This window comes from Anomaloglossus baeobatrachus, chromosome 3 (genome assembly GCF_048569485.1).
Source record: "Anomaloglossus baeobatrachus isolate aAnoBae1 chromosome 3, aAnoBae1.hap1, whole genome shotgun sequence".
NCBI lineage: Eukaryota > Metazoa > Chordata > Amphibia > Anura > Aromobatidae > Anomaloglossus > Anomaloglossus baeobatrachus.
In genome coordinates, this window is record NC_134355.1 from 567,769,858 (window position 1) to 567,795,476 (window position 25,619).

Sequence of the window (25,619 nt, forward strand, 5' to 3'; positions counted from 1 at the left end):
TGTGTAAAAAAAACCTGCATCTCCAAATAAAAGTCTAAACAGGTGCCAGTTACTATAAATACAGAAAACACAAATAAAAGGAAACATCAACACTCTGTAAGTGACAAGACATATGGAAAAATAGAATATATGGCAAAACTGCATTACTTACTGCTATATAGAATATACCGTACTTATCGCGCTGAAAATTTACTTACAGGCCGATACTGAAAGTCACGTGACGTAATCACGTGACTTCCGGTGGTTGTCATGGTAGCACAGGGTCATGTGATGACTCCTGTGCTCACATGACTAAGGTCTTGTAAACAAACAGCTGAGTACTGGCTGTTACAAGAGATGATCATTTCTCCCGGTCTAAGCGGTGCTGCTCTGATTTGGAGAAATGAATGAGCGATCAGACTGCTGATCGTTATAGTCCCCTAAGGGACTTAGTAACATGAAAAAAAAAAAGTTTAAAAAAGTTTTAAAAAATTAAAAAAAATAAATAAAACCTAAAAGTTGAAATCACCCCCTTTCGCCCAAATGAAAATTAAAGGGTTAAAAAAATAAAAAATATACACACATTTAGCATCACCGAATTCAGAAATGTTGGATTTATCAAAATATAAAATCAATTAACCTGATCGGTAAACGGCGTAGCGGCAAAAAAGTTCCAAACGACAACTTTTTTTGGTCGCAACAAATTTTGGGCAAAATGCAATAACAGGCGATCAGAACCTAGCATCTGCGCAAAAATGGTACGGTTAAACACATCAGCTCGAGATGCAAAAAATAAGCCGTCACTGAGCTATAGATCCCGTGGAAAATGGCACAAAACGTATTCCACTTTTTTCGGACAAATTTCTTCTTTTTTTTTTAACCCCTTAGATAAAAGTAAACCTATTCATGTTTGGTGTCTACGAACTCGCACTGACCTGAGGCATCACAGTGACACATCAGTTTTACCATATAGTGAACACTGTAAATAATATATCTCAAAAACAATAGTGCAATCGCACTTTTTTGGCAATTTTTCCGCATTTGGATTTTTTTTGCCGTTTTCCAGTACATTATGATAAATCTCTTAGTTTCATTTAAAAGTAGAGCTCATTTTGCAAAAAACGAGCCCTCACTTGACCATATTGACTGAAAAATAAAAAAAGTTACATCTCTCGGAAGAATGGCCAAAAAAACCCCCCAGAAAGTGCAAAATCGGTCGTGAAGGGGTTAATGGGACCCTATCCTAGTGTCAGATCTCTCCATGACTAAAAATCTACAAATATATGGGCAGATAAGACTTGGCACTAATTACAACCAATCTGTTGCTGATGGGCAGAGAGCATAATTATAATAGGAGTGTTATGGTACTGAGACCGCAAAAGATCTTGCAAAAATCCCATAAAAATGTAGTGGATGATACACAAGAGTAGTTGGAAGCTTAACTGGTTGCAATCCACTGACTACACAACTAGAAGTTGCGGTGGAGCGTTCCTAACAAACCTAGACGCCTTGTCACCGCCGGAGAACTAACTAACCTCAAAGATGAAATGAGGATTTCTGACTTGCCTCAGAGCAGCTCCAAAGGAAAGTCAAAAGCCCCCAACATATAATGACAGTGATATAAGAAAAAACAACACACAGATGGTAGATATAGAAAGTAGCAAAGTGAGGCCCTGCTAGCTAGAAACAAAAGTATAGGATATATTGCTGGTTGCAGCCATTAAAAACCCTGATAAATACCAACACCTGATAATCAAAAATTCCCTTAAAGATCGCACGATCTTTATTTCCACTATATCAGGAGCTCTTGTGCAAATACATTATATAACATGAGATACAAAATTATAAAACTCCTGATAAAAACAGGGAGTAAAAACTCCCTTTCTTTAGTGCAGGAAGAATACTTATTCACTTGCAAGAAACAAAAGGAATATTCTCAAACACAGATTTAGAAAAAGACATAGATTAAGTAGAAACACCCTTGAGTGCAAATTCAGCATTTAACCAAGTCCAGACTAAGAAAACAAAATACTTATCAGACATAGCTGCAGACTGAGGAGGACATGGGAAAAAAATGATGCAAAGGAGCGAACGCTGCAGAAATCATTCCTGGAGAATCCAAAAGGCGCACAAAAGGCAAAACCAAAACCTAAAAGGGAAAGGCAAAAAGCCAAAAGGCTGGAGGACAAAATTCAGGACATCTTCACATGAAGCAGAAAAAATTATCCCCGGCAAAGGTTAGACATAGACTGCCTTCCTATATCCCCCCCAGGCCTGAGTCCATAGGCTACTTGAAACAGCAATCATCTCCCACACCTGTCTGAGCGACAGATGCAGAATCAGATTCAGTACCAGCAGTAGCCACCAGAGGGAATACAGAAACACTCACGGGAACAGCACCATCTCTGATGATATTCACAACAAGGAGGCTGTCTACGCCTCCAATATATACTGCAAAAAACTGCATCTCCAAATAAAACATAGCAAGTATGAACAGGTGCCAGCTGCTATAAATCATTATGATCCTATTTTAAGAGGATTTCCCAGAACTTTAATCTTAGGATAGGACATCATCAATTTCTGATCAGTTAAAGTCCAAATCTTATATGTTTCCCTACTGTAAACTAATAACACCTATACTCACCTCCGCTGCAGCTCCGGCAGTGTTGGCATTGGCTCTCCCAGGAATCAAATGACACTGTACTGTCACACGATCCCTGCAGTCAATCAGCACTGACCTTTACCTCCTTCGGTTGTCTTGATTTGTCCGCAGATGGGGAGACTGGAGCCAGTGTTGATTGGACAGCGTAACATAACAATGCATTGCAATTCTTGGGAGAGCCAGTGCTGACTAGAGATGAGTAAACCAGTCGCGGTTCGGCTTGAGCTCGGTTCGCCGAACCGAGGTCTGGTTCTAGTTCGGTTCGGCGAACCACTCGAACCCATAGGAAACAATGGGAGGCAATCACAAACACATAAAAACGCATTATAAATGTACACATACAGTTAATAAACATTGCCATAACACTTACCTGTCTCCGGGATGCGTCCTGCACTCTGTCTCCTGCCGCTATTCCTCCTGATAATCGCTGTGTCCTCCGGGAACACAAGCAGTGATGCAGGACCTATCGTGATGTCAAAATAGCAATGTGACCAGTCATGTGTCTATTATCTCATTGGCTACAGACTGGTCACATGACTATGACGCATCATGTAGGACCTGTCATTGCATCTCTCTGTTACACGGTGCATGTTTGTGTATCGCCATGTACCGGCGACATGCTCGAGCACACGGTCGACTCCCCGCTCTGCTTCCCCGTTTCCTTAAGGTACCATCACACTAAGCGACGCTCCAGTGTTCCCATCAACAACCGGACCTGGCAGGGATCGCTGAAGCGTCGCTACACGGGTTGCTGGTGAGCTGTCACACAGGCAGATGTCACCAGTACCCAGTGACCAGCCACCAGCCAGCAGCACGCGTGGAAGCGATGCTGCGCCTGGTAACTAAGGTAAATATCGGGTAACCAACCTGATATTTACCTTGGTTACCAGCGCACACCACTTAGCGCTGGCTCCCTGCACTCCTAGCCACAGTACACATTGGGTTAATTACCCAATGTGTAGTCTGGCTATGTGTGCAGGGAGCCGGCACTGGCAGCGTGAGAGCGGCGGATGCTGGTAACGAAGGTAAATATCGGGTAACCAAGGAAAGGGCTTCTTGCTTACCCGATGTTTACCGTAGTTACCAGCGTCCGCAGAAGCCGGCTCCTGACCGGCTGACACAGCCGGTCAATAACGGAGATCACCGTTACCATAGCAACGCGCTTGGTAGCGGTGACGTCCCGCTACCAGCACGCAGTGGCACCGGGTAGGAATGTCAGGCAATAGTATTGATCACAGGACACGGCACAAGGGGGACCTGAGCACCTAGCTTTCAAGACAAGGCTTACAAGACACGTTGATCAGGCCCCGCCCACATGGCAAGGCCAGTCTTATATACCCAGCACAGCCTCATGTCATATCCTGCTGCAGCAGTGCTGGGCCCATAAGACCAGGTGAGTGGGCGTGGCCCGAGCCTATACAGAAGCATGAGTCAGACACATGAGACTGGGGACAGGACACAGGAAAGCATGAGCGGGAGCGGCAGCCGTGACCGGTGGACACGTGGACCGGATCAATGGGTAAGGAGCGGTGCTGTGCAGGTGCGACCGGATCAGTAAGGAGCGGTGCCGAGGCATCGGGAGCGTGACACGTATACGGTCCGTATGTCATCCGTTTGTCATCCGTGCAAAGGAGGGAAAATACATAAATTTGTACACTTCATATCAGTCTTTCCTGTCATTATAATGGCAGAAAGACACATAATGTCCCACTCTCCTGCATTTTGTAATTTTGCACCCTTTGGTGCCTTTCATGTGGCACTAAGGGGTGCTTAGCCTTGTATTTACCAAAAAAATAAATAAGTTTAAAAAAAAATGACGTGGGGTTCCCCTATTTTTGTAGCCTACTAGGGTAAAGCAGACAGCTGCAGCCTGCAGACCACAGGTGGCAGCTTCACCTTGGCTGGTAATCCAAAACTGAGGGCACCCCACGCTGTTATTTTAAATTAAATAAATAATAATAAAAAAAACACGTTGGGGTCCCCCCAAAATTGGATTACCAGCCAAGCTGAAGCGGACAGCTGGGGTCTGATATTCTCAGACTAGGGAGGTCCATGATTATTGGACTCTCCCCAGCCTAAAAATAGCAGGCCGCAGCTGCCCCAGAAGTGGCGCATCTATTAGATGCGCCAATCCTGGTGCTTTGCTCCAGCTCATCCCGTGCCCTGGTGCGGTGGCAAACGGGGTAATATATGGGGTTAATACCAGATGTGTAATATCACCTGGCATCAAGCCCTGGGGTTGGTGACGTCAGGCGTCTATCAGATACCCGACATCACCAACCCAGTCAGTAAGAAAAAAAAAAATAAATGACAAACACATTTTTATTAGAAAAAACACTCCCCAATACATTCACTCTTTCACCAATTTATTAGAAAGAAAAACAAATCCAGGTCTGCTGTAATCCAAGGGGTTCCCATGACGATCCATATCATAGTCACTGTCCCAGTCCATGAAGAACAGAATGTTCCCCATTGGCTGGGAGAGCAATGCAGTGACCTGAGCTAACATCAATAGGTCAGCCCAGGTCACTGCAGGGCATGACAAGTGCTGCTGTCAGGAGCGAGGTACATTACCTGCGGTGACGATCTCCTGCACTGCTGACAGCAGACCTGTCACTGACTTCAATGACCTTCACAGCCAAGTATCGCGAGAGCCTGTGACGTCACCGCTAGTGACAGTCTCGGGCCGCAGTGACAGATGTGAAGCGACGGCCATGGAAGACAGTGTCAGCGCTGAGGTCGGGAGGGCGGGACTTCATCACCGCAGGTAAGCTGAGCGGGGTAATGTGTGCGGAGTGCGAGGTGGGCGGAGCCTAGCGAGTTAATGTATGCAGAGTGCGAGGTGGGAGGAGCCTAGCGGGGCCATGTGTGCAGAGTGCCAGGTGGGTGGAGCCTAGCGGGGTAATGTGTGCAGAGTGCCAGGTGGGCAGAGCCTAGCGGGGCCATGTGTGCAGAGTGCTAGGTGGGCGGAGCCTAGCGGGGCCATGTGTGCAGAGTGCCAGGTGGGCGGAGCCTAGCGAGGTAATGTGTGCAGAGTGCCATGTGAGCAGAGCCTTGCGGGGCCATGTGTGCAGAGTGCCAGGTGGGCAGAGCCTAGCGGGGTAATGTGTGCAGAGTACCAGGTGGGCGGAGCCTAGCGGGGCCATGTGTGCAGAGTGCCAGGTGGGCGGAGCCTAGTGGGGCCATGTGTGCAGAGTTCCAGGTGGGCGGAGCCTAGCGGGGCCATGTGTGCAGTGCCAGGTGGGCGGAGCCTAGCGGGGCCATGTGTGCAGAGTGCTAGGTGGGCGGAGCCTAGCGGGGTAATGTGTGCAGAGTGCCAGGTGGGCAGAGCCTAGCGGGGCCATGTGTGCAGAGTGCCAGGTGGGTGGAGCCTAGCGGGGCCATGTGTGCGGGCGGCGGAGTGTGAAGTGGGTGGAGCCTAGCGGGGCCATGTGGTGCTGAGGACGTCAGTGTCGTGGACTACATGGCTGGGGACAGGTGAGTGTGTGTGTGTGTGTGTACATGCCGCGTGCAGGAGGGGGCGGAGCGAGCTGAGCGGGGAAGTGTCGGCTAACTAGGATAAATATCGGGTTACTAAACAAAGCACTTTGCTTGGATACCCGATGTTTATCTTGGTTACCAGCTTACCGCAGGCTGACAGCGATGGCTCCCTGCACACTGTAGCTGTAAAAAGCCACGCTTTTGCTGATAGAACCGTTCTCGAACGTAACTTGAACTGTCGAGCTTTTAGCAAAAAGCTCGAGTTCGAGTTCTAACTAGAACACCCACCAAAATCACTCAAACCGCGAACTGGAGAACCGTGAACCGCGCTCAACTCTAGTGCTGACACTGATGTAACAGTGTCGGCACCAGAGGCGAGTATAGTAGTTACTATTTTACTAGGGGGAAAAAAGGGATTTAGAAAGGGATGCCAATGTATTGGACTCCCCCTTTAAACAAGGATAGCCCACGGACTGTACACTAATGCCATCCGTGTGCTGTACGTGTTGTTCATAGGCCCATAGATTTGTATTGCCAATACTTATCCATGCTGCTGGGAAAAAAACACGTTTTGCATGGACACACGGACTATGAACAAACTGGATAATTTTCGTGTACTGATTAAGGCAACTGATGTATTGCCGAAACGTGACAGCATGTATGCAAATCACATGCTTGCTATCATGCGTCTGCCTCTGGCACTGGAGATTTTTGACAGCATGTGTACCGCCCCGCGGGCTCGGCTGCAACCGCCAAGCCGCTCGGATCCGTGCTCGTACGGTGGGTGGTGGCTCGAGCCTCTCACGGACCCAGGGGTCACGTCGCCCTGCAAGGTGGTTGGCGCTACATGCAGGGACTGCAGTGGGGAGATGTCCCACGGCCGGGGCCGCGGTGGTTTGGTAGGGGGGTTGTAAGTTCGTGACGCCACCCACGGGTTGTGGTGAATAGATGGACACCACCGATGCCGTTAACTAGGCCTCCCGGGGACGGTGTTGCGCAGCTTGGTGTTGGCCACTCCGTGGGTAGGGGAGTGATGGTCTCGGGGGCCCGAGGGTAAGTGAGGAGGCGGGAAAGCGGGTGAGTACTGGAACGCGGCCCGAAGGCACTGGTGTACTCACTATGACACAATACACGGGAGTCTCTGGTAAACCAAACGGGATGATGAACGGGGCCCGCAGCCAGCTGCAGCTTCTCCCTGAACGGGTTTGTGGTTTCCGCCTTTCTCCTGCACCTTTTTAATATGAATGTTTGACTCCTATGCCTATGCCGCTCCCCGGCTTGCTGGTTGTCGGAAGAGCACTGTTTGCCCGTAGACGCTGGACCTTTGGGTCTCTATGCCTTGGTGGTGGCTTTACCCTGTATGGTTGGGCTGTTGTCTTCTAACGGGTCTTGTGTGGGATAGGTCCTTAAGTCCAGTCCTCAATCAGTTGATTTGACTCGGCCCTGTCGGTTCGGGGCTTTGTACTGGGTCTTAGTACCTCTCCTGGTGCTCCGGTTTCGAATCGGTTCCCCGGTTCGGTACCCTGGTGCCTACGGTTCCACCGGCTGTAATCCCAGCTCCTGCAGGCGGCCACCACCATCTGCCTCCTTGCCAGAGATGACTGGGCTCCGACCCAGCCACCTAAGTAGACTATTGGCAGGCCTGGTCACAGATCTGCCCTTGAACTCAACCTCTCTCCTTCACTGTCAAGACTCATCTACTTGTGCACTAGAATTAGAACTTCTGTGTCTTTGCCGCCTCCAGGCCTGTGAACTCCTCGGTGGGCGGGGCCAACCACCTGGCTCCGCCCCCCTGGTGTGGACATCAAACCTGGAGGGTGGTGACAAGGGTTTTAAGTTTGGCTGCTGTCACCTTTTCAGGGAGGGTGTGTGTGTGCATGGGACTACCTGGGACGACCTGACCAGTCCAAGGCATCACACATGCACACTGTGAGCACTGGGAATTCATAAGTTTGCAGTCACATAAACTGCAGACTTTTACCCCAAGGCCGGATCACCCCTTTGACCTCTGTAGGGTATGATCCAGATCTCAGTCACTGTGAGACAATCCCCCCCCAAACTCCTTTCATGCATTGCACATTGTAACGCCCATCCCATAAAAGTTCACAGCCGCTCCAAGTATAAAGTGGTGAATTGATACCTATGCCCTTTAAAGTATAACACAAAAGTGTAACAACACACAGTACAGTACAATATTACTTCAGGCCCAGCATGCAGTGTAACACCTCTCCTCCTCATACAGGGTATGGAATGCAGATGACCCTACAGCCCTCAGCCCCACAGGGTAACATCCATAGCAGCCTCACAGGGTAACATACCCAGTCCCTCCATCACAGCACACAATGCTGGATGGATGCTGTTTGCATCTTACCATCAATTCCAGAGACAGGAGCTAGTGTGCCGCCCCCGCGTCAGCAGCCTGCCGCTGCTGCACGGATCCAGATCCGCGGTGGCTCGAGGGGTCTCCGGACTCGGGTGTCGGGGTCAAGCGGCCACTCGGAATAAAGGGGGGTTATTTACAGGGGATTGTATGGACAGTTCATGACGCTACCCGTGGTGTGTGGTAAGATGGAGTACCAAGTGCTGCGATGGGGAGGACCCATGGCAATGGTGTGGGCAACAGATGTTTAACCCCTCCATGGGTAGGGGGAATGCCCCGAGACTCGGTGTAGGTGGCAGGGAGGTGCCGTTGTAATGGTGAGGGATCACTTAAGTACTCACTCAGTCCAATAACGCTGACACCGACAACCGTGGTAAACCAAAGTTCTTGATATCGCTGCAGCAGGGAGGGAGCACGCCTGGATCCCGTGCCCGTTAGCGTTGCTTGTTAGCCTGTGGCCTTTTCCGTGGCACCTTACTTCTAACTGGTCCCTCTATCATAGAACTATCGGGTCCCGCTCACCAGTGTGGCTAACTGGGTGAGCTTGCTCTCAGGGTTCACGCCTGGGATTTTCTGGACTACGTATTGGGAAAGTCCTATCCCACTCGTTGCGCTGGTACCCCGATTTTGGAGCGGGTGGAGAATGGATCATGAAGGCTCCGCCCTCGTCGGGTAAATTGCCATGACGCCTGAAGCTCCTTCCTGACCTAGGGTCCACGTACAACGTCATGCCCTGGCCCCTGCCCGGTGATGGCACAAGGCCGCCGGCTGTCCTCCTCGACAGTCCGTGCCCCTTGTCATGATCCCCTGTGACCGGGGTCCAGCTCCTACCAGGCCCAGACCAACGTCTGCCACCTAGTAGTCTCAAGGAGCCCAGCTCCTGACCTCCTCTCACTTTTGCCTCCAACGCTACACTGTTCTGTTCCTAACACTTCTGACCTCCCCTTAACCAACCCCCCAAGTGGGCGACCCTATTCCCTTCAGGTCAGCCACTGGTGTGCCTGGTGAGTGTAGTGCAGAGTGTTCCTTAGCTTGTTCTTAGCAACACCAAAAGGTCAGGGACCCGTAACCAAGGAGGAGTTGGATACTGTACAGAAGGGCAGATTGCACAATACCCTGTGACGACCTGATAGGCCAGGGCATCACACTGGCAGCAGGTGAGAATCACTGAGAGGCAGCACAGTAAGGAGGAGGCAGAGCCAGCACTAAGCCCACCACAGTCTTGCTGCAGCAACAGATGGCCGGGAATCCCAGGGGATCTGCGTGCTGTGTGCTCCATCCGAGCAGGCTGCTTTAAAGGTACAGCGATACCCAGCAGCCGCTAATATAGCAAGTTGCACGGTGGCCCTCAACAACCGTTGGAGGAGCGGCATGGCAAGCATTTTCCCCCTGGGTCAGCCCAGCATCCCCGGCGATCTTCAGCTCACTGGAGTGCTTACCAGCTTTCCTCGTTGGCTGCTGCGTTTTTACTACCTCTGTGCTCTGTATTGCCTATAAGGTCGCAGAATGATGACCTCATCATGTTGACCCGCAGTATGACGCACCTCCTCCCTTCTCTGCTCTACTGACCCTACTGCCTCCAGCACACATAGTTAATTTGCATGCGATGCCTGTAAAGCACGTTGCCTGCAACTTAGCGATGTGTTGTAGCCGAAGTGACATCGACAGGCCCCTCTGCTATGGCTGTGACTTGGGCCTGTTGAAGAGGGGGGGCCCGGCCAGAGCCTGGGGCTTAACAAACAAGCTAAGTAATTACCCTGGGCCTGGCCGGGCCCCCGCTCGTCACCGGGCCACCTACACCAGTCACGGTTGTAATGCCCTGATGGTGGTCCTGTGTCCAACAGTCAAATGGCTACACACTCTCTCAAAGCATATGGATTTTTTGTAGTGTACAAAGGCCAAATGTATTAACGTTTTCAGCTTTAATATAAAAAATACTGTTCTTACACAAAATCATATAAAGAGAAAAATAAAGAGACACAAATAGGCAAAACAGTTATAAAATAATAAATGGAGAAATAACAGAAATACCTAAACATTTCAGTCTAAAGTTGCTTTTCTATTTCGTTGACGGAAGGATATAACTTTATATTGTACATCTTGAAAGAACAAGAAATGGTTTATGGATTACATCCAGTGGAAGGTGACTCGCACAGGTGAACATCTTTCCATTGTGTAGCCCATCTTTGATATATCTGGTCCTAGGGTCAAGTTTGCTATATGGCCTAGATTGTAATATTGGAATCACAAGTCTGTACCTGGACTGTGGGCTAATTGGGGCAAGCACCCTATATATATATTAAATTCCTTGTTCTTCCAACCACTGGAATCCCTATAGTAAGCAGAAAATGTCCAGCCTTGCCAAAAAAAAGACCATCTGCCCTAGCTTTGAAGCTTGGGTTAACAGACCAAAATTTCAGGAATAACTCTCAATTTAGTCTTTTGGCTACCCCCTTGGTGCTTCTGAGTTCATGTAATAAGAATTCATCGAGGTTTTGCCCCTTGTGTAGTGTCAGTCATGTGAATGGCATACTTAATCTAATGATATATGACTGATGTTACCACTTCCCTCACAATCACAGGTATGTAAATGACCCCACCGACTCTTATTGTCATGAGTGCTATTCCTGAATAACAATCCTACAAGAGAAAGTACCTTCTGAATGAGTCCTAACACAACCTATGTATAAAGAAGGTTTTTTCTTTCTCTGTACAGGGATCCTGCTGATGATGAATTTTTGTGATGAAGTCAATGTGTATGAATTTCTGCCATCTTCACGTCAAACAAACCAATGTTATTATTACAAACCATATTCTGACTCGGCTTGTACTTTTGGTGGCTACCATCCACTTATATACGAAAAAAATATAATTAAAAAGCTCAACCAAGGAACTGAGGAAAATATCTACAAAAATGGGAAAGTGACCTTGTCGGGAATTAGAGATTTACAATGTTAAACGCAAATTAAATAATGTGTAGATCAAATGGCAATAATTTCAAGCTCAATAAAAACCATGAAGACGTTGAAGATTATTAATGATTAATATTGATGCACGAGCACTAAAATGCTAAGGTGTTTGTCACTTGAGCCGAGCAATTTCTAATGCTCAGGTGCTCATCTCGAGTAATGAGCATAATGGAAGTCAAAAGGAAACTTGAGCATTATTTCAGCAAACCCTCTGGGAGGTCTGAAGGGGGCCTGGAAATCACTGAATTGAATGCAAACACCACTGAAACGGAATGGGAACAGCATGGGGAAGATCCCTGGACACATCCCTGACTCCCATATTTCTGCTGAAAACAATGTTGACAGAGTATTACGCCCCTTTAATGGACTGAAAATAAAATGTACAAAACTGACATTAAAATAGACTTTAGTGAACAAAATGTTAGTCAACATTCTTTCCTGTATAATGAACTAGCTGTAGTACCCGGCGTTGCCTGGGATAGTAACTGTCTCTGTCTCTCTCCCAGTCTGTCTGTTTGTTTCTGTCTGTTGTCTATCTCTTTCTGTCTGTGTGTCTGTCTCTATGTGTGTGGCTCTGTATGTGTCTGTCTCTTTCTCTGTCTGTCTGTGTGTCAGTCTCTATCCATGTCTGTCTGTATGTTTGTGTCTATCTCTCTGTCTGTCTCTGTATCAGTCTCTCTCTGTCTGTCTATCTCTGTGTCTGTCTGTCTCGTTCTAGGTCTGTCTCTTTTCCTTCTCTGTCTCTTTCCTCCCTGTCTATCTCTTTCCCTGTCTGCCTGCCTCTGTCTGTCTCTTTGACTGTCTCTGTCTCTCTCTGTCTGTGCTTATGTATGTCTTTCTCTTTATGTCTCTCTATCCGTCTCCCCACCGACATCTTCTTATTATCTCTCACATAAGCTTCTTCTACTAACAATTTATTTTGTTCCTATAGCAACCAACCACAGCTCCTATTAATAAGCTGTAGCTCCTATCTCCATTGACGTTAATGAAGACAGGTGTTTTGGAGAGCGCGGGGTTAAATTTTCCTGTCATAACATAGTCTATGACGTTCCCTGAGTCACATGGGGTGTCTGTGCAAAATTTCGTGATTGTAAATGCGACGGTGTGGATTCCTTTAGCGGACGTACACACACACACACACACACACACTCAGCTTTATATATTAGATGACATGTTTCTAAGTCAAATTTAACTAGAGAGAAAAATTGCCTGCTGCACCCCTTTGGCTATATTCACACTTAATGTTTTTTCAGTTTCCCATTTCAGTCAGGCAAAATAAGCAATCGTGTGCATTAGCTTTATGAAATGTAAATGTAAAATCAGCCTTTATTTTGCATCAAACTCATTAAAAAGGCTGCCAAAAACCATAGCAAAATAATATAATAATAATTTTTATTTCTATAGCTTCAACATATTCCGCAGCCCAAGAAGTATACAGGAGGGCACCTTTCCCCTAATGGGATCACCATTAGCAATACAGTAAACATGAAAATAAAGAAAGAAAGAAATGCTGGACCGATGGGATCAACCAAGAAATATAATATCTTATTGTTGTATTACTAAAACACTAAGCAAAAGTGTGACAATTAAAACCATTTAAAAAATAAAAAAATTGATTGTCAAAAACATCCCACAATTGTACCCATAATGAGGTACTAACACGGTGTCCCCAGGAGAATGTAAATAATGTCCACGGTAAAATGTACACCCGCAGTACTCGATTGAGTAACGTGTACCCAGGCGCCCTGGTGCTCGATCCAGTTTCGATCAGTGGCGAGCACGCTCACTCATCACTACTCTGCATTATAGAACAATGTACTGAACTCTAAAATGTATTGGTTTATATAAAGAAAACTTGCCTTGAGCATAAGTATAATATCTTATTTAAGGCTCAGCTATGTTTATTGTCACAGCAAAAATGGTGTAATATTTTTTTGTCATATTATTATTAAGCACTAGATGGCAGTGATGTATCTTCTATATCCGTACATTGCACTATATTAGTAATAAAACAAAATACAGAGGAAATTGCTTACAATTATCAAATACGAATTGAAGAAAAATTTGTACTGTATATACGTCTGCTCCCATGTCCTATTCCGCATGTTAAGCCATAATGAACAGTATTTTTGCAATACTTTATTCAAACATGTTCCAATCCTTATGAAGCTTTAAAGCGCATCTGACCCCATATTTCTCATTACAAATTGCTTACATTACTAAACTGATCTCTTAAACCTGATGAGAATGGTACTTTAAAAATTCATATCAGAATGACTAATATTAAAATGCTCAATTTAAGATATAACGGAGAAACATTGCAAAAATACAGTCATTCTGACAGAATAGTAAGTATATCAGCCTCATCAGGTCTATTAGATCTGTTTATTAATATATGCAGTTTACAATAATAAATCTTATTTCCCATATAGAGACTAGAGTTGAGCGCGGTTCGCGGTTCGAGGTTCTCCAGTTCTAGGCTCGAGTGATTTTGGGGCCTGTTCTAGATCAAACTAGAACTCGAGCTTTTTGCAAAAGCTCGATAGTTCTAGAAACGTTCGAGAACGGTTCTAGCAGCAAAAAACCAGCTAAATCCTAGCTTGGCTTCCGCTGTAATAGTGTAAGTCACTCTGTGAATCACACTATTATGACATTTCAGTGTATACTGTGCGTGAACAGCGCCTTCAGATCACTGCTGTTTCTATAATGGCGACCGCCATTTTTTTTTTTTTTCCTTGTCTTCCTTCCCTAAGCGCGCGCGTGTAGTGGGGCGGGCCAGCATGTCAGCCAATCCCAGACACACACACAGCTAAGTGGACTTTTAGCCAGAGAAGCAACGGCATGTGTGATAGGATGTCCATGTCACATGTCCCTGCATTATAAAACCGGACATTTTCCTCCAGGACGCCATTATCTCTTCTGCGTCTTTGGTGTCAGACATCAGTGTCGCAGCTCCGTCCTCCTGAGTCCTATAGCCGATACAGCTGTATGCGCTCCATACACAGCGTTAGACAGCTTAGGGATAGCACTTTCTATCAGTCCTTTTAAGGGCTGAAACCGGCAGGGTCAGAGCCATAGGTGACAGGTCCTGAAAACAGAGACAGCGTCTGTGTAGCCAAGGTCAGGGATTTCGTCGCTGCATTTCCCCATTAGGAGGGAATAGAAAGGCAGGCTTCAATTCCTCTACCCAGAGCCCCACAATCCTGGCACTGTACCCTCCTGTCCTCTGCACACTCCAACTCTTTTTAACTAAGCCATTATGCTAGCAAACAGTCAGTGTACCTAGTGGCATCCTAAACGTGGCTATTGTACTTTTGTCTATTCACACTATTGTAAAGATATTTGCAGCATGTCTGCCTGCATTGCACACTCAAACTTTTTTTAACTAAGCCATTATACTAGCAAACAGTCAGTGTACCTAGTGGCATCCTAAACATGGCTATTGTACTTTTGTGTAGTCAAACTAGTGCAAAGATATTTGCAGCACGTCTGCCTGCATTGCACACTCAAACTTTTTTTAACTAAGCCATTATACTAGCAAACAGTCAGTGTACCTAGTGGCATCCTAAACGTGGCTATTGTACTTTTGTCTAGTCACACTAGTGCAAATCTATGTGCAGCACCTCTGCATGACACCCTCCTGCTCTGTTTTTAATAAGCTATAATGATAGCAAAAAATACTGCCATTTAGTGGCATCATAGAACTGGCTGTTGTATTCCATTAGTGCCCCACTGGTGCCAAGCTATTTCTAGCACCTCTGCATGACACCCTCCTGCTCTGTTTTTAATAAGCTATAATGATAGCAAAAAATACTGCCATTTAGTGGCATCATAGAACTGGCTGTTGTATTCCATTAGTGCCCCACTGGTGCCAAGCTATTTCTATCACCTCTGCATGACACCCTCCTGCTCTGTTTTTAATAAGCTATAATGATAGCAAAAAATACTGCCATTTAGTGGCATCATAGAACTGGCTGTTGTATTCCATTAGTGCCCCACTGGTGCCAAGCTATTTCTAGCACCTCTGCATGACACCCTCATGCACATTTTGCTACGCTAATGTTATAGCAAACTCATGGAATTCATTGAATATTTCCCAGAGGGGCATTGCAGCTATAAGTCCCCTTACCTGGCAGCCAGACTGGCTTGCAAAGTCTCCTTAAGGAGAATAGTGTTCCCCCGTGGAATTTTAGGGGCATTGCAGCTATAAGTCCCCTTACCTGGCAGCCAGACTGGCTTGCAAAGTCTCCTTAAGGAGAATAGTGTTCCCCCGTGGTCCCCACATAGCTTTCTCATGAGCCAGATCAGACACCCCCATACTTTGCACTGACGAGGGGCAAGCACCCCGAAACACCGTGTCTGCAAATTGGGATTCTGATCTGGCTTATATATCCTGAGTCATATTGCAAAGGATTGTCAAAAATCCACTTGTGACTTTTAGGATCGCTACTTCCAATAGGTGGCGCTGTGCTAGAGTTTGTCTCCTTTACTGGAGAGACAATTTGAATATTTCCCAGAGGGGCATTGCAGCTATAAGTCCCCTTACCTGGCAGCCAGACTGGCTTGCAAAGTCTCCTTAAGGAGAATAGTGTTCCCCCGTGGAATTTTAGGGGCATTGCAGCTATAAGTCCCCTTACCTGGCAGCCAGACTGGCTTGCAAAGTCTCCTTAAGGAGAATAGTGTTCCCCCGTGGTCCCCACATAGCTTTCTCATGAGCCAGATCAGACACCCCCATACTTTGCACTGACGAGGGGCAAGCACCCCGAAACACCGTGTCTGCAAATTGGGATTCTGATCTGGCTTATATATCCTGAGTCATATTGCAAAGGATTGTCAAAAATCCACTTGTGACTTTTAGGATCGCTACTTCCAATAGGTGGCGCTGTGCTAGAGTTTGTCTCCTTTACTGGAGAGACAATTTGAATATTTCCCAGAGGGGCATTGCAGCTATAAGTCCCCTTACCTGGCAGCCAGACTGGCTTGCAAAGTCTCCTTAAGGAGAATAGTGTTCCCCCGTGGAATTTTAGGGGCATTGCAGCTATAAGTCCCCTTACCTGGCAGCCAGACTGGCTTGCAAAGTCTCCTTAAGGAGAATAGTGTTCCCCCGTGGTCCCCACATAGCTTTCTCATGAGCCAGATCAGACACCCCCATACTTTGCACTGACGAGGGGCAAGCACCCCGAAACACCGTGTCTGCAAATTGGGATTCTGATCTGGCTTATATATCCTGAGTCATATTGCAAAGGATTGTCAAAAATCCACTTGTGACTTTTAGGATCGCTACTTCCAATAGGTGGCGCTGTGCTAGAGTTTGTCTCCTTTACTGGAGAGACAATTTGAATATTTCCCAGAGGGGCATTGCAGCTATAAGTCCCCTTACCTGGCAGCCAGACTGGCTTGCAAAGTCTCCTTAAGGAGAATAGTGTTCCCCCGTGGAATTTTAGGGGCATTGCAGCTATAAGTCCCCTTACCTGGCAGCCAGACTGGCTTGCAAAGTCTCCTTAAGGAGAATAGTGTTCCCCCGTGGTCCCCACATAGCTTTCTCATGAGCCAGATCAGACACCCCCATACTTTGCACTGACGAGGGGCAAGCACCCCGAAACACCGTGTCTGCAAATTGGGATTCTGATCTGGCTTATATATCCTGAGTCATATTGCAAAGGATTGTCAAAAATCCACTTGTGACTTTTAGGATCGCTACTTCCAATAGGTGGCGCTGTGCTAGAGTTTGTCTCCTTTACTGGAGAGACAATTTGAATATTTCCCAGAGGGGCATTGCAGCTATAAGTCCCCTTACCTGGCAGCCAGACTGGCTTGCAAAGTCTCCTTAAGGAGAATAGTGTTCCCCCGTGGAATTTTAGGGGCATTGCAGCTATAAGTCCCCTTACCTGGCAGCCAGACTGGCTTGCAAAGTCTCCTTAAGGAGAATAGTGTTCCCCCGTGGTCCCCACATAGCTTTCTCATGAGCCAGATCAGACACCCCCATACTTTGCACTGACGAGGGGCAAGCACCCCGAAACACCGTGTCTGCAAATTGGGATTCTGATCTGGCTTATATATCCTGAGTCATATTGCAAAGGATTGTCAAAAATCCACTTGTGACTTTTAGGATCGCTACTTCCAATAGGTGGCGCTGTGCTAGAGTTTGTCTCCTTTACTGGAGAGACAATTTGAATATTTCCCAGAGGGGCATTGCAGCTATAAGTCCCCTTACCTGGCAGCCAGACTGGCTTGCAAAGTCTCCTTAAGGAGAATAGTGTTCCCCCGTGGAATTTTAGGGGCATTGCAGCTATAAGTCCCCTTACCTGGCAGCCAGACTGGCTTGCAAAGTCTCCTTAAGGAGAATAGTGTTCCCCCGTGGTCCCCACATAGCTTTCTCATGAGCCAGATCAGACACCCCCATACTTTGCACTGACGAGGGGCAAGCACCCCGAAACACCGTGTCTGCAAATTGGGATTCTGATCTGGCTTATATATCCTGAGTCATATTGCAAAGGATTGTCAAAAATCCACTTGTGACTTTTAGGATCGCTACTTCCAATAGGTGGCGCTGTGCTAGAGTTTGTCTCCTTTACTGGAGAGACAATTTGAATATTTCCCAGAGGGGCATTGCAGCTATAAGTCCCCTTACCTGGCAGCCAGACTGGCTTGCAAAGTCTCCTTAAGGAGAATAGTGTTCCCCCGTGGAATTTTAGGGGCATTGCAGCTATAAGTCCCCTTACCTGGCAGCCAGACTGGCTTGCAAAGTCTCCTTAAGGAGAATAGTGTTCCCCCGTGGTCCCCACATAGCTTTCTCATGAGCCAGATCAGACACCCCCATACTTTGCACTGACGAGGGGCAAGCACCCCGAAACACCGTGTCTGCAAATTGGGATTCTGATCTGGCTTATATATCCTGAGTCATATTGCAAAGGATTGTCAAAAATCCACTTGTGACTTTTAGGATCGCTACTTCCAATAGGTGGCGCTGTGCTAGAGTTTGTCTCCTTTACTGGAGAGACAATTTGAATATTTCCCAGAGGGGCATTGCAGCTATAAGTCCCCTTACCTGGCAGCCAGACTGGCTTGCAAAGTCTCCTTAAGGAGAATAGTGTTCCCCCGTGGAATTTTAGGGGCATTGCAGCTATAAGTCCCCTTACCTGGCAGCCAGACTGGCTTGCAAAGTCTCCTTAAGGAGAATAGTGTTCCCCCGTGGTCCCCACATAGCTTTCTCATGAGCCAGATCAGACACCCCCATACTTTGCACTGACGAGGGGCAAGCACCCCGAAACACCGTGTCTGCAAATTGGGATTCTGATCTGGCTTATATATCCTGAGTCATATTGCAAAGGATTGTCAAAAATCCACTTGTGACTTTTAGGATCGCTACTTCCAATAGGTGGCGCTGTGCTAGAGTTTGTCTCCTTTACTGGAGAGACAATTTGAATATTTCCCAGAGGGGCATTGCAGCTATAAGTCCCCTTACCTGGCAGCCAGACTGGCTTGCAAAGTCTCCTTAAGGAGAATAGTGTTCCCCCGTGGAATTTTAGGGGCATTGCAGCTATAAGTCCCCTTACCTGGCAGCCAGACTGGCTTGCAAAGTCTCCTTAAGGAGAATAGTGTTCCCCCGTGGTCCCCACATAGCTTTCTCATGAGCCAGATCAGACACCCCCATACTTTGCACTGACGAGGGGCAAGCACCCCGAAACACCGTGTCTGCAAATTGGGATTCTGATCTGGCTTATATATCCTGAGTCATATTGCAAAGGATTGTCAAAAATCCACTTGTGACTTTTAGGATCGCTACTTCCAATAGGTGGCGCTGTGCTAGAGTTTGTCTCCTTTACTGGAGAGACAATTTGAATATTTCCCAGAGGGGCATTGCAGCTATAAGTCCCCTTACCTGGCAGCCAGACTGGCTTGCAAAGTCTCCTTAAGGAGAATAGTGTTCCCCCGTGGAATTTTAGGGGCATTGCAGCTATAAGTCCCCTTACCTGGCAGCCAGACTGGCTTGCAAAGTCTCCTTAAGGAGAATAGTGTTCCCCCGTGGTCCCCACATAGCTTTCTCATGAGCCAGATCAGACACCCCCATACTTTGCACTGACGAGGGGCAAGCACCCCGAAACACCGTGTCTGCAAATTGGGATTCTGATCTGGCTTATATATCCTGAGTCATATTGCAAAGGATTGTCAAAAATCCACTTGTGACTTTTAGGATCGCTACTTCCAATAGGTGGCGCTGTGCTAGAGTTTGTCTCCTTTACTGGAGAGACAATTTGAATATTTCCCAGAGGGGCATTGCAGCTATAAGTCCCCTTACCTGGCAGCCAGACTGGCTTGCAAAGTCTCCTTAAGGAGAATAGTGTTCCCCCGTGGAATTTTAGGGGCATTGCAGCTATAAGTCCCCTTACCTGGCAGCCAGACTGGCTTGCAAAGTCTCCTTAAGGAGAATAGTGTTCCCCCGTGGTCCCCACATAGCTTTCTCATGAGCCAGATCAGACACCCCCATACTTTGCACTGACGAGGGGCAAGCACCCCGAAACACCGTGTCTGCAAATTGGGATTCTGATCTGGCTTATATATCCTGAGTCATATTGCAAAGGATTGTCAAAAATCCACTTGTGACTTTTAGGATCGCTACTTCCAATAGGTGGCGCTGTGCTAGAGTTTGTCTCCTTTACTGGAGAGACAATTTGCTGCATTTGATAATTCGGAGGGATAGAAAGTCATGCTTCCTTTAGCTTTTCCTTCTGTTCATAGACAGCATCTCCAAGAGCAATTTCCCCTCCACGTCTAAGTGTGGAGAGGCAGCTAGTGCGCATGCGTGTGCCGATTTACCCCAGCTGCAGCCTAATTACAGTGTTTCGCCTAGTGAGTATGCTCAGCCTGACTGTGCTATTCCTGATGCTAAGTCTTCATTTCGGGATACAGCGCATGCTCCCACACTAAGTGTGAAAAGCCTCTTTGCACAGGTGCTTGCATTACGTGCCGGGTCTAAGTCCTGTTTTGTGCCTAGACACCATGCTAAAGCTGATAGTCTTTTTTCAGATACTGTATTTCATGCTACTGAGAATGCTCAGGCACTTACTGCATCAGAGACTAGGTCTGGTAATGAACTCTTTGGCCCTGCCCCTGATGTGGGGGGGCACATATAGACCACAGGGCATCAGGTGTCCTCCCAAATGGCTTGCAGAGGGCCACCCCTATGACTTGTCACCGCATTATTGATGGTCAGACGATGACTGGTGAGGTGTTTGGGTCATGGCAGCCATGAGGTCATCATTGAAGTTGCGGTTCCAAATAGGGCGCTAGTTATGCCACTCATGACGTGTCACTCTTTTGTCACTGCTTTTGTCTCCAGGAGGTGCATTGTGGTTCACCCTGGTTTGGGGCGGACCCAGGTTATAAAAGGGGCTGGAGCCAACAAGGAGGTGCGCAGTCTTCTATTATGCTCCGAAAGAGCACACCTCCATGTGTTGAACCCATTGCGGCTTTAGGCCAGAGGTAGGCAAGGATAGGGTGTCGATGCAGGTCACCACCACAGTTGGTAACGCAGAACGGTTAAGACCAGCTCCTGTCCTACCAGTCCTGCTTGTGCAGCCCAGTGGCATTAACAGGCCTGCTGCTGCTGATGCGTCTGCTGTCCACAGGTGTGCCCCTACGCACACGGTCAGCGTACTCAATGGCCCCTGTGTTGTTAACAGGGAGTTCCTGGGCTGGGTGGGCATGTGGACCCTGTGACGCTAACAGGGCTCACAGTCTCCAGATCCGAATGGCGTCTAACTTGGTTCAGGCTACTATTAGTTTCATAGCCACACAGCTCTGTATCCTCCACCAAACCTTCCAGTTGCCAACCTCTCCTTTTCCAACTGGGAGCACGGTGGACACTGACTGCTGATGGGGATATATACCTTTCTCTTTCTTTTCTTATTAATTTTCGTTATATAGCGGTAACATAGTTTATACCACTTTATCCAAATCTGCCAGTCCCACTGTAACAGATGGTGTTTCTTCAGCAAATGTTACTGTTGCTTAACCACCAAATCCACGGACCAAAACTTTTTTCCCCTTTCCAACACACCTGTTCCCCTTTCCACCAGCATCTGTCCTTTTTCAACTCATTTTGGTATATGACCAAAAGTGCAACTGTGCAGGGACACCGTACTCAACGCCATCTCAGCACAGCAGCCAGCCCTCGGTCCCTCAGATGTGGACAAGTAAAAGACCATTTCCTCCTATCCATGACAAAGCGTTGAGATTCACTCTGTGCAGCACTGGTGTTTAGTGGAAAAGTAGATCTAAGATTGCGTACCACATTCTGCAGATACTCCTGTATACGTGCGTCCATTTCTATGGCAAGAATTATTTTGCCAAATTTTGTCTTGTACCGGGGATGTAACAGTGTGGCAACCCAGTATTCTGGATTACTTTGAATTCGTACAATCCGAGGGTCATGTTGTAGGTAGTGCAGCAAGAAGCCGCTCATGTGTCTTGTGCATCCAGGAGGACCAAGTCCTTGGTGTGTTGGTGGCAGAGAGGTGAGAATCGTGCCTCCTTCCTCTGCCCTCTCCCCACAACCTCGCACAACCGAAATGTGAGCAAGCTCTCACTCATCTGCTGAGTCTTCCATGCCCATCGCCAGTTCGTCCTCCATTTCTTCATGGGCTCCTGCACCTTCCTCAACACTTTTTGCTGATACTATGCGCCCTTGTTAATCCCTCTCCCTCACCATGACTGCCGCATAGGTGCCGCTGACCATCTGGACCTCGTAGATCTTGTTATCCCTTCCGCATATGACTCCTCCTGTACTTCCTCCCCTTCCTCTTGTCCCAACACCTGACTCCGAATAATAATTACAGTGTGCTCCATCATGTAGATGACCAGAATTGTCACGCTGAGAATGACATTGCCAGTGCTAAACATCTTCGTCGACATTTCAAAACTGTGTAGCAGGGTGCATAGGTCCTTGATCTGACACCACTCCAGCAGCGTGATCTGCACCACCTCTGGATCAAGTTATCCCAGGCTATATGTCATAACGTATTGCAGCAGGGTTCGGCGGTGCTGCCACAAACGCTGCAACATGTGCAGATTCAAATTCCTGCGTGTGGGCACATCGCATTTCAGGCGTTTAACCACCAGACCTAAAGACTTCTGTAGCGACGAAAGTTGTTGAGCTGCTGTGTGCGCACGATGGAAGTGAGCACATAGCGAGCGTGCACGCTGCACAAGGCCATGTAGGCCGTGATGGTGTTTTAAAAATTGCTGGAGAATTAGGTTCAACACGTGAGCCATACAAGGCACGTGTGTCACATTGCCCTGACGATGTCCCGCAGCCAGGTTTGCATCATTGCCGCACACGGCTATTAAGTCACCAACGGAGTCCGCTCCGTCAATTTGTACTCCGGTCGCCAGGTGACAACGTGTTCCTTTCATGAATAGTGCTGATGATGGGAGAGGAGTCGATGCCTGCGGCGCAGGTGGACGCAGGTTATGCTCACCCACTGGGCTGCATTACCTTGACAGATGCAGAATCTCTGGCTGAATGTAGCTGGTGGGTATCTCACAGATGAAATACCATCATTCAGCTACAACCAATGGGAAGACACCACACCCTTTTTTATGCACATCCTGTCTGCAGACCACTGCCAGACATAGCTATGAACCTCTGGTTAATTTTACCCCCAGTTCAGTTTTATGATTTTGTGTGCTTGTTACCTGACTACTTTTCCTGCTTTCTGTTTATGTACCTTGTTGGCCGATTTGCATTTCACCTCTGCTTGTTTTCTGATTAAGTCCTGGCCGTCCCATTCTGTTCCTGTTCCTCAATTAATGTTTTGACCCTGCCTGATTACTATTCTCTGGAACTGCAGCCTTCCACAGGTATTAATCACCTTGGCCCTGTGCAATTCCTAATCCCTGTATAAGGGTTAAAGGGTTTCAGGGTTCTAGGGGTCCTGCTTGGTGAGTGGCTTCCCTCTAGCCTATCATTAACAGCCCATCTGAGTGTGTGGATCAAGGAAGGCGTTACACCGTGCTCTCTGCAGAAGGCCATGTGGGCCAGGATAGTGCTTTAAAAATTGCTGGACAACCAGGTTCAACACGTGAACCACACAAGGCATGTGTGTCACATTGTCACAGCGAAGGGCCGCACCCATGTTTGCATCATTGTCGCACCCGGCCTTCCCTGGCTGCTGGTTGAGTGGAGACAACCATTGATGAAACTCGGTATCCAGAGCTAACCGTCCACAACTTCTCTGCTGTGTGACTCACATTTCCCATACATTTCAAAGTAAAACTTTGACCGCCTGATGGCATTGAGCTCTGCTGCCAGCATAGTAAGGAGGTGTGTGGTAGTCCTTGTGCGCAGTTACAAGGAAGGGTGGCCTGACCACACAGGGTTTGCGCCAAGGTGGAGGACCCACACGAGGTTGAAGAGGCAGAAGCAGTGTATTAACTTCTACATACAGAAGAAGGATTGAAACAACTCGTGGGGACGGCAAGACTTGTACAGCAGACCCTTCTCCATCTCTCACCCTAGTTTGCCAGTGCCCAGTCAGTGACATGTAATGACCCTGTCTATGCCTACTGGTCCAAGTATCTGTGTTGAAATGCACCCTGTCGCACACAGAGTTTCTCAAGGAAGTGGTGATGTTGTGTGCGACATGCTGGTGTAGCGCGGGCATGCTTTTCTTGGAGAAGCAGTGGTGATTGGGCATCTGGTAGTGGGGCACAGCGACAGACATAAGGTCTCTAAAATCCTGTGTGTCCACTAGGCGGAAAGGCAGCATTTCGGTAGCCAACAGCTTACAGAGGGATAGAGTCAACCTCTTAGCTTTGTCATGGGTCGCAGGAAGTGGCCTTTTATTTGACCACATCTGAGGGACAGAGATCTGGCTGCTGTGTGTAGACGGTGTTGAGTAGGGTGTCCCTGGAAAAATGCAGGTTTGTGAGGAAAGTGCAGGCGGAGACATGATGTTGCCTTCATCCAACGTTGGTGCTATCGATGTTTGAGAGAGCTGTACACAATCACTTGTTTCCCCTTCCAAACCAACTGACGACCTACCAAGCAAACTGCCTGTTGCGGTTACAGTGGTGGAAGTTGTGGGTGGAAAAACAGGTGTGACAGCTGTCCCCACAGTCCTAGAAGATGACGAGCGCGCGGATGCACTGGAAGGGGCAGGCGGTGAATGGTTCGCTCCGCTAGGCCGCATTGCAGCACGGTGAGCTTCCCACCAGGCCATATGATATTTATTCATGTGACGATTCATGGAAGAAGTTGTCAAACTGCTGAGGTTTTGACCTCTACTAAGAGAACCATGACAAATTTTACAGATCACATAATTTGGGCGATCTTTTTCTATGTCAAAAAAGGACCAGGCTAGGCAAGGCTTAGAGGCCATGCGACCTGTTGATCCACCCCGAATAATGCTCAGAGGCAGAGTGGTGGCTGAGGATGCAGTTGTAGACGTGCTACCAGTGCTCCGACTGTGTCCAGGAAGGCGCAAGGTAACTTCGTCGTCGGTTGCATCCTCCTCCACCGCCTCTGTTGACCTCCTCGAGTGTCTGACTGTGGGTTGACAGTAGGTGGGATCTAGAACTTCATCATCAATTGTTGTGTTTGCACTCCCCTCCCCCTCAGACCGAGCCTCTTCTTGCCCTGACCGAATATTTAAGTTGTCATCCCAATCGGGTATCTGCGTCTCATCTTCATCAGTATGTTCCTCATTGTCTATAACCACAGGTGTTGGAAAGGCAGCATTTTGGTAGCCAACAGTTTGCAGATGCTGAAAGTCAACCTCCAAGCCATGTCATGCCCTTCTAAAAGCATGTAAAACACAGCGAGGGGACTCCAACCACAGTCTCCCTCGTTTCCACTAACTGGGCCACACACACCCCACTTGCCTGGCATCGGTGGAGCCCCCTTTTGAAAAAGAAAAAGATGCTTTGCATGAAGCACTCTCAAAAATACGCGTGCCTTTCCCGTCCCCTGGCTGACCCAGGGGAAGAAAAGTCCTCTGAGAGCCATGACTTGTTCATCTTGGTTCTTTTAGAGACACAGCGAGGGGACTCCAACCACAGTCTCCCTCGTTTCCACTAAATGGGCCACACACACCCCACTTGACTGGCATCAGTTGACCCAATTTTCAAGATGAAAAAGATGCTTTGC

The 25,619-nt window shown here is 47.7% G+C and overlaps 1 protein-coding gene across 6 annotated transcripts in view; it reads left to right on the forward strand.

The window, feature by feature from the left end:
- Nucleotides 1–11,889, forward strand: part of LOC142295563 (beta-galactoside alpha-2,6-sialyltransferase 1-like) — a 102,590-nt gene extending 90,701 nt beyond the window's left edge. For all 6 annotated transcript variants that reach the window (XM_075338669.1, XM_075338671.1, XM_075338667.1 and 3 more), the window contains one exon: nucleotides 11,218–11,889. In XM_075338669.1, the coding sequence (XP_075194784.1) occupies nucleotides 11,218–11,459 (242 nt within the window). In that variant the 3' untranslated portion in view covers nucleotides 11,460–11,889. The remainder of the gene's footprint in view (nucleotides 1–11,217) is intronic.
- The last annotated feature ends 13,730 nt before the right edge of the window (nucleotides 11,890–25,619 follow it).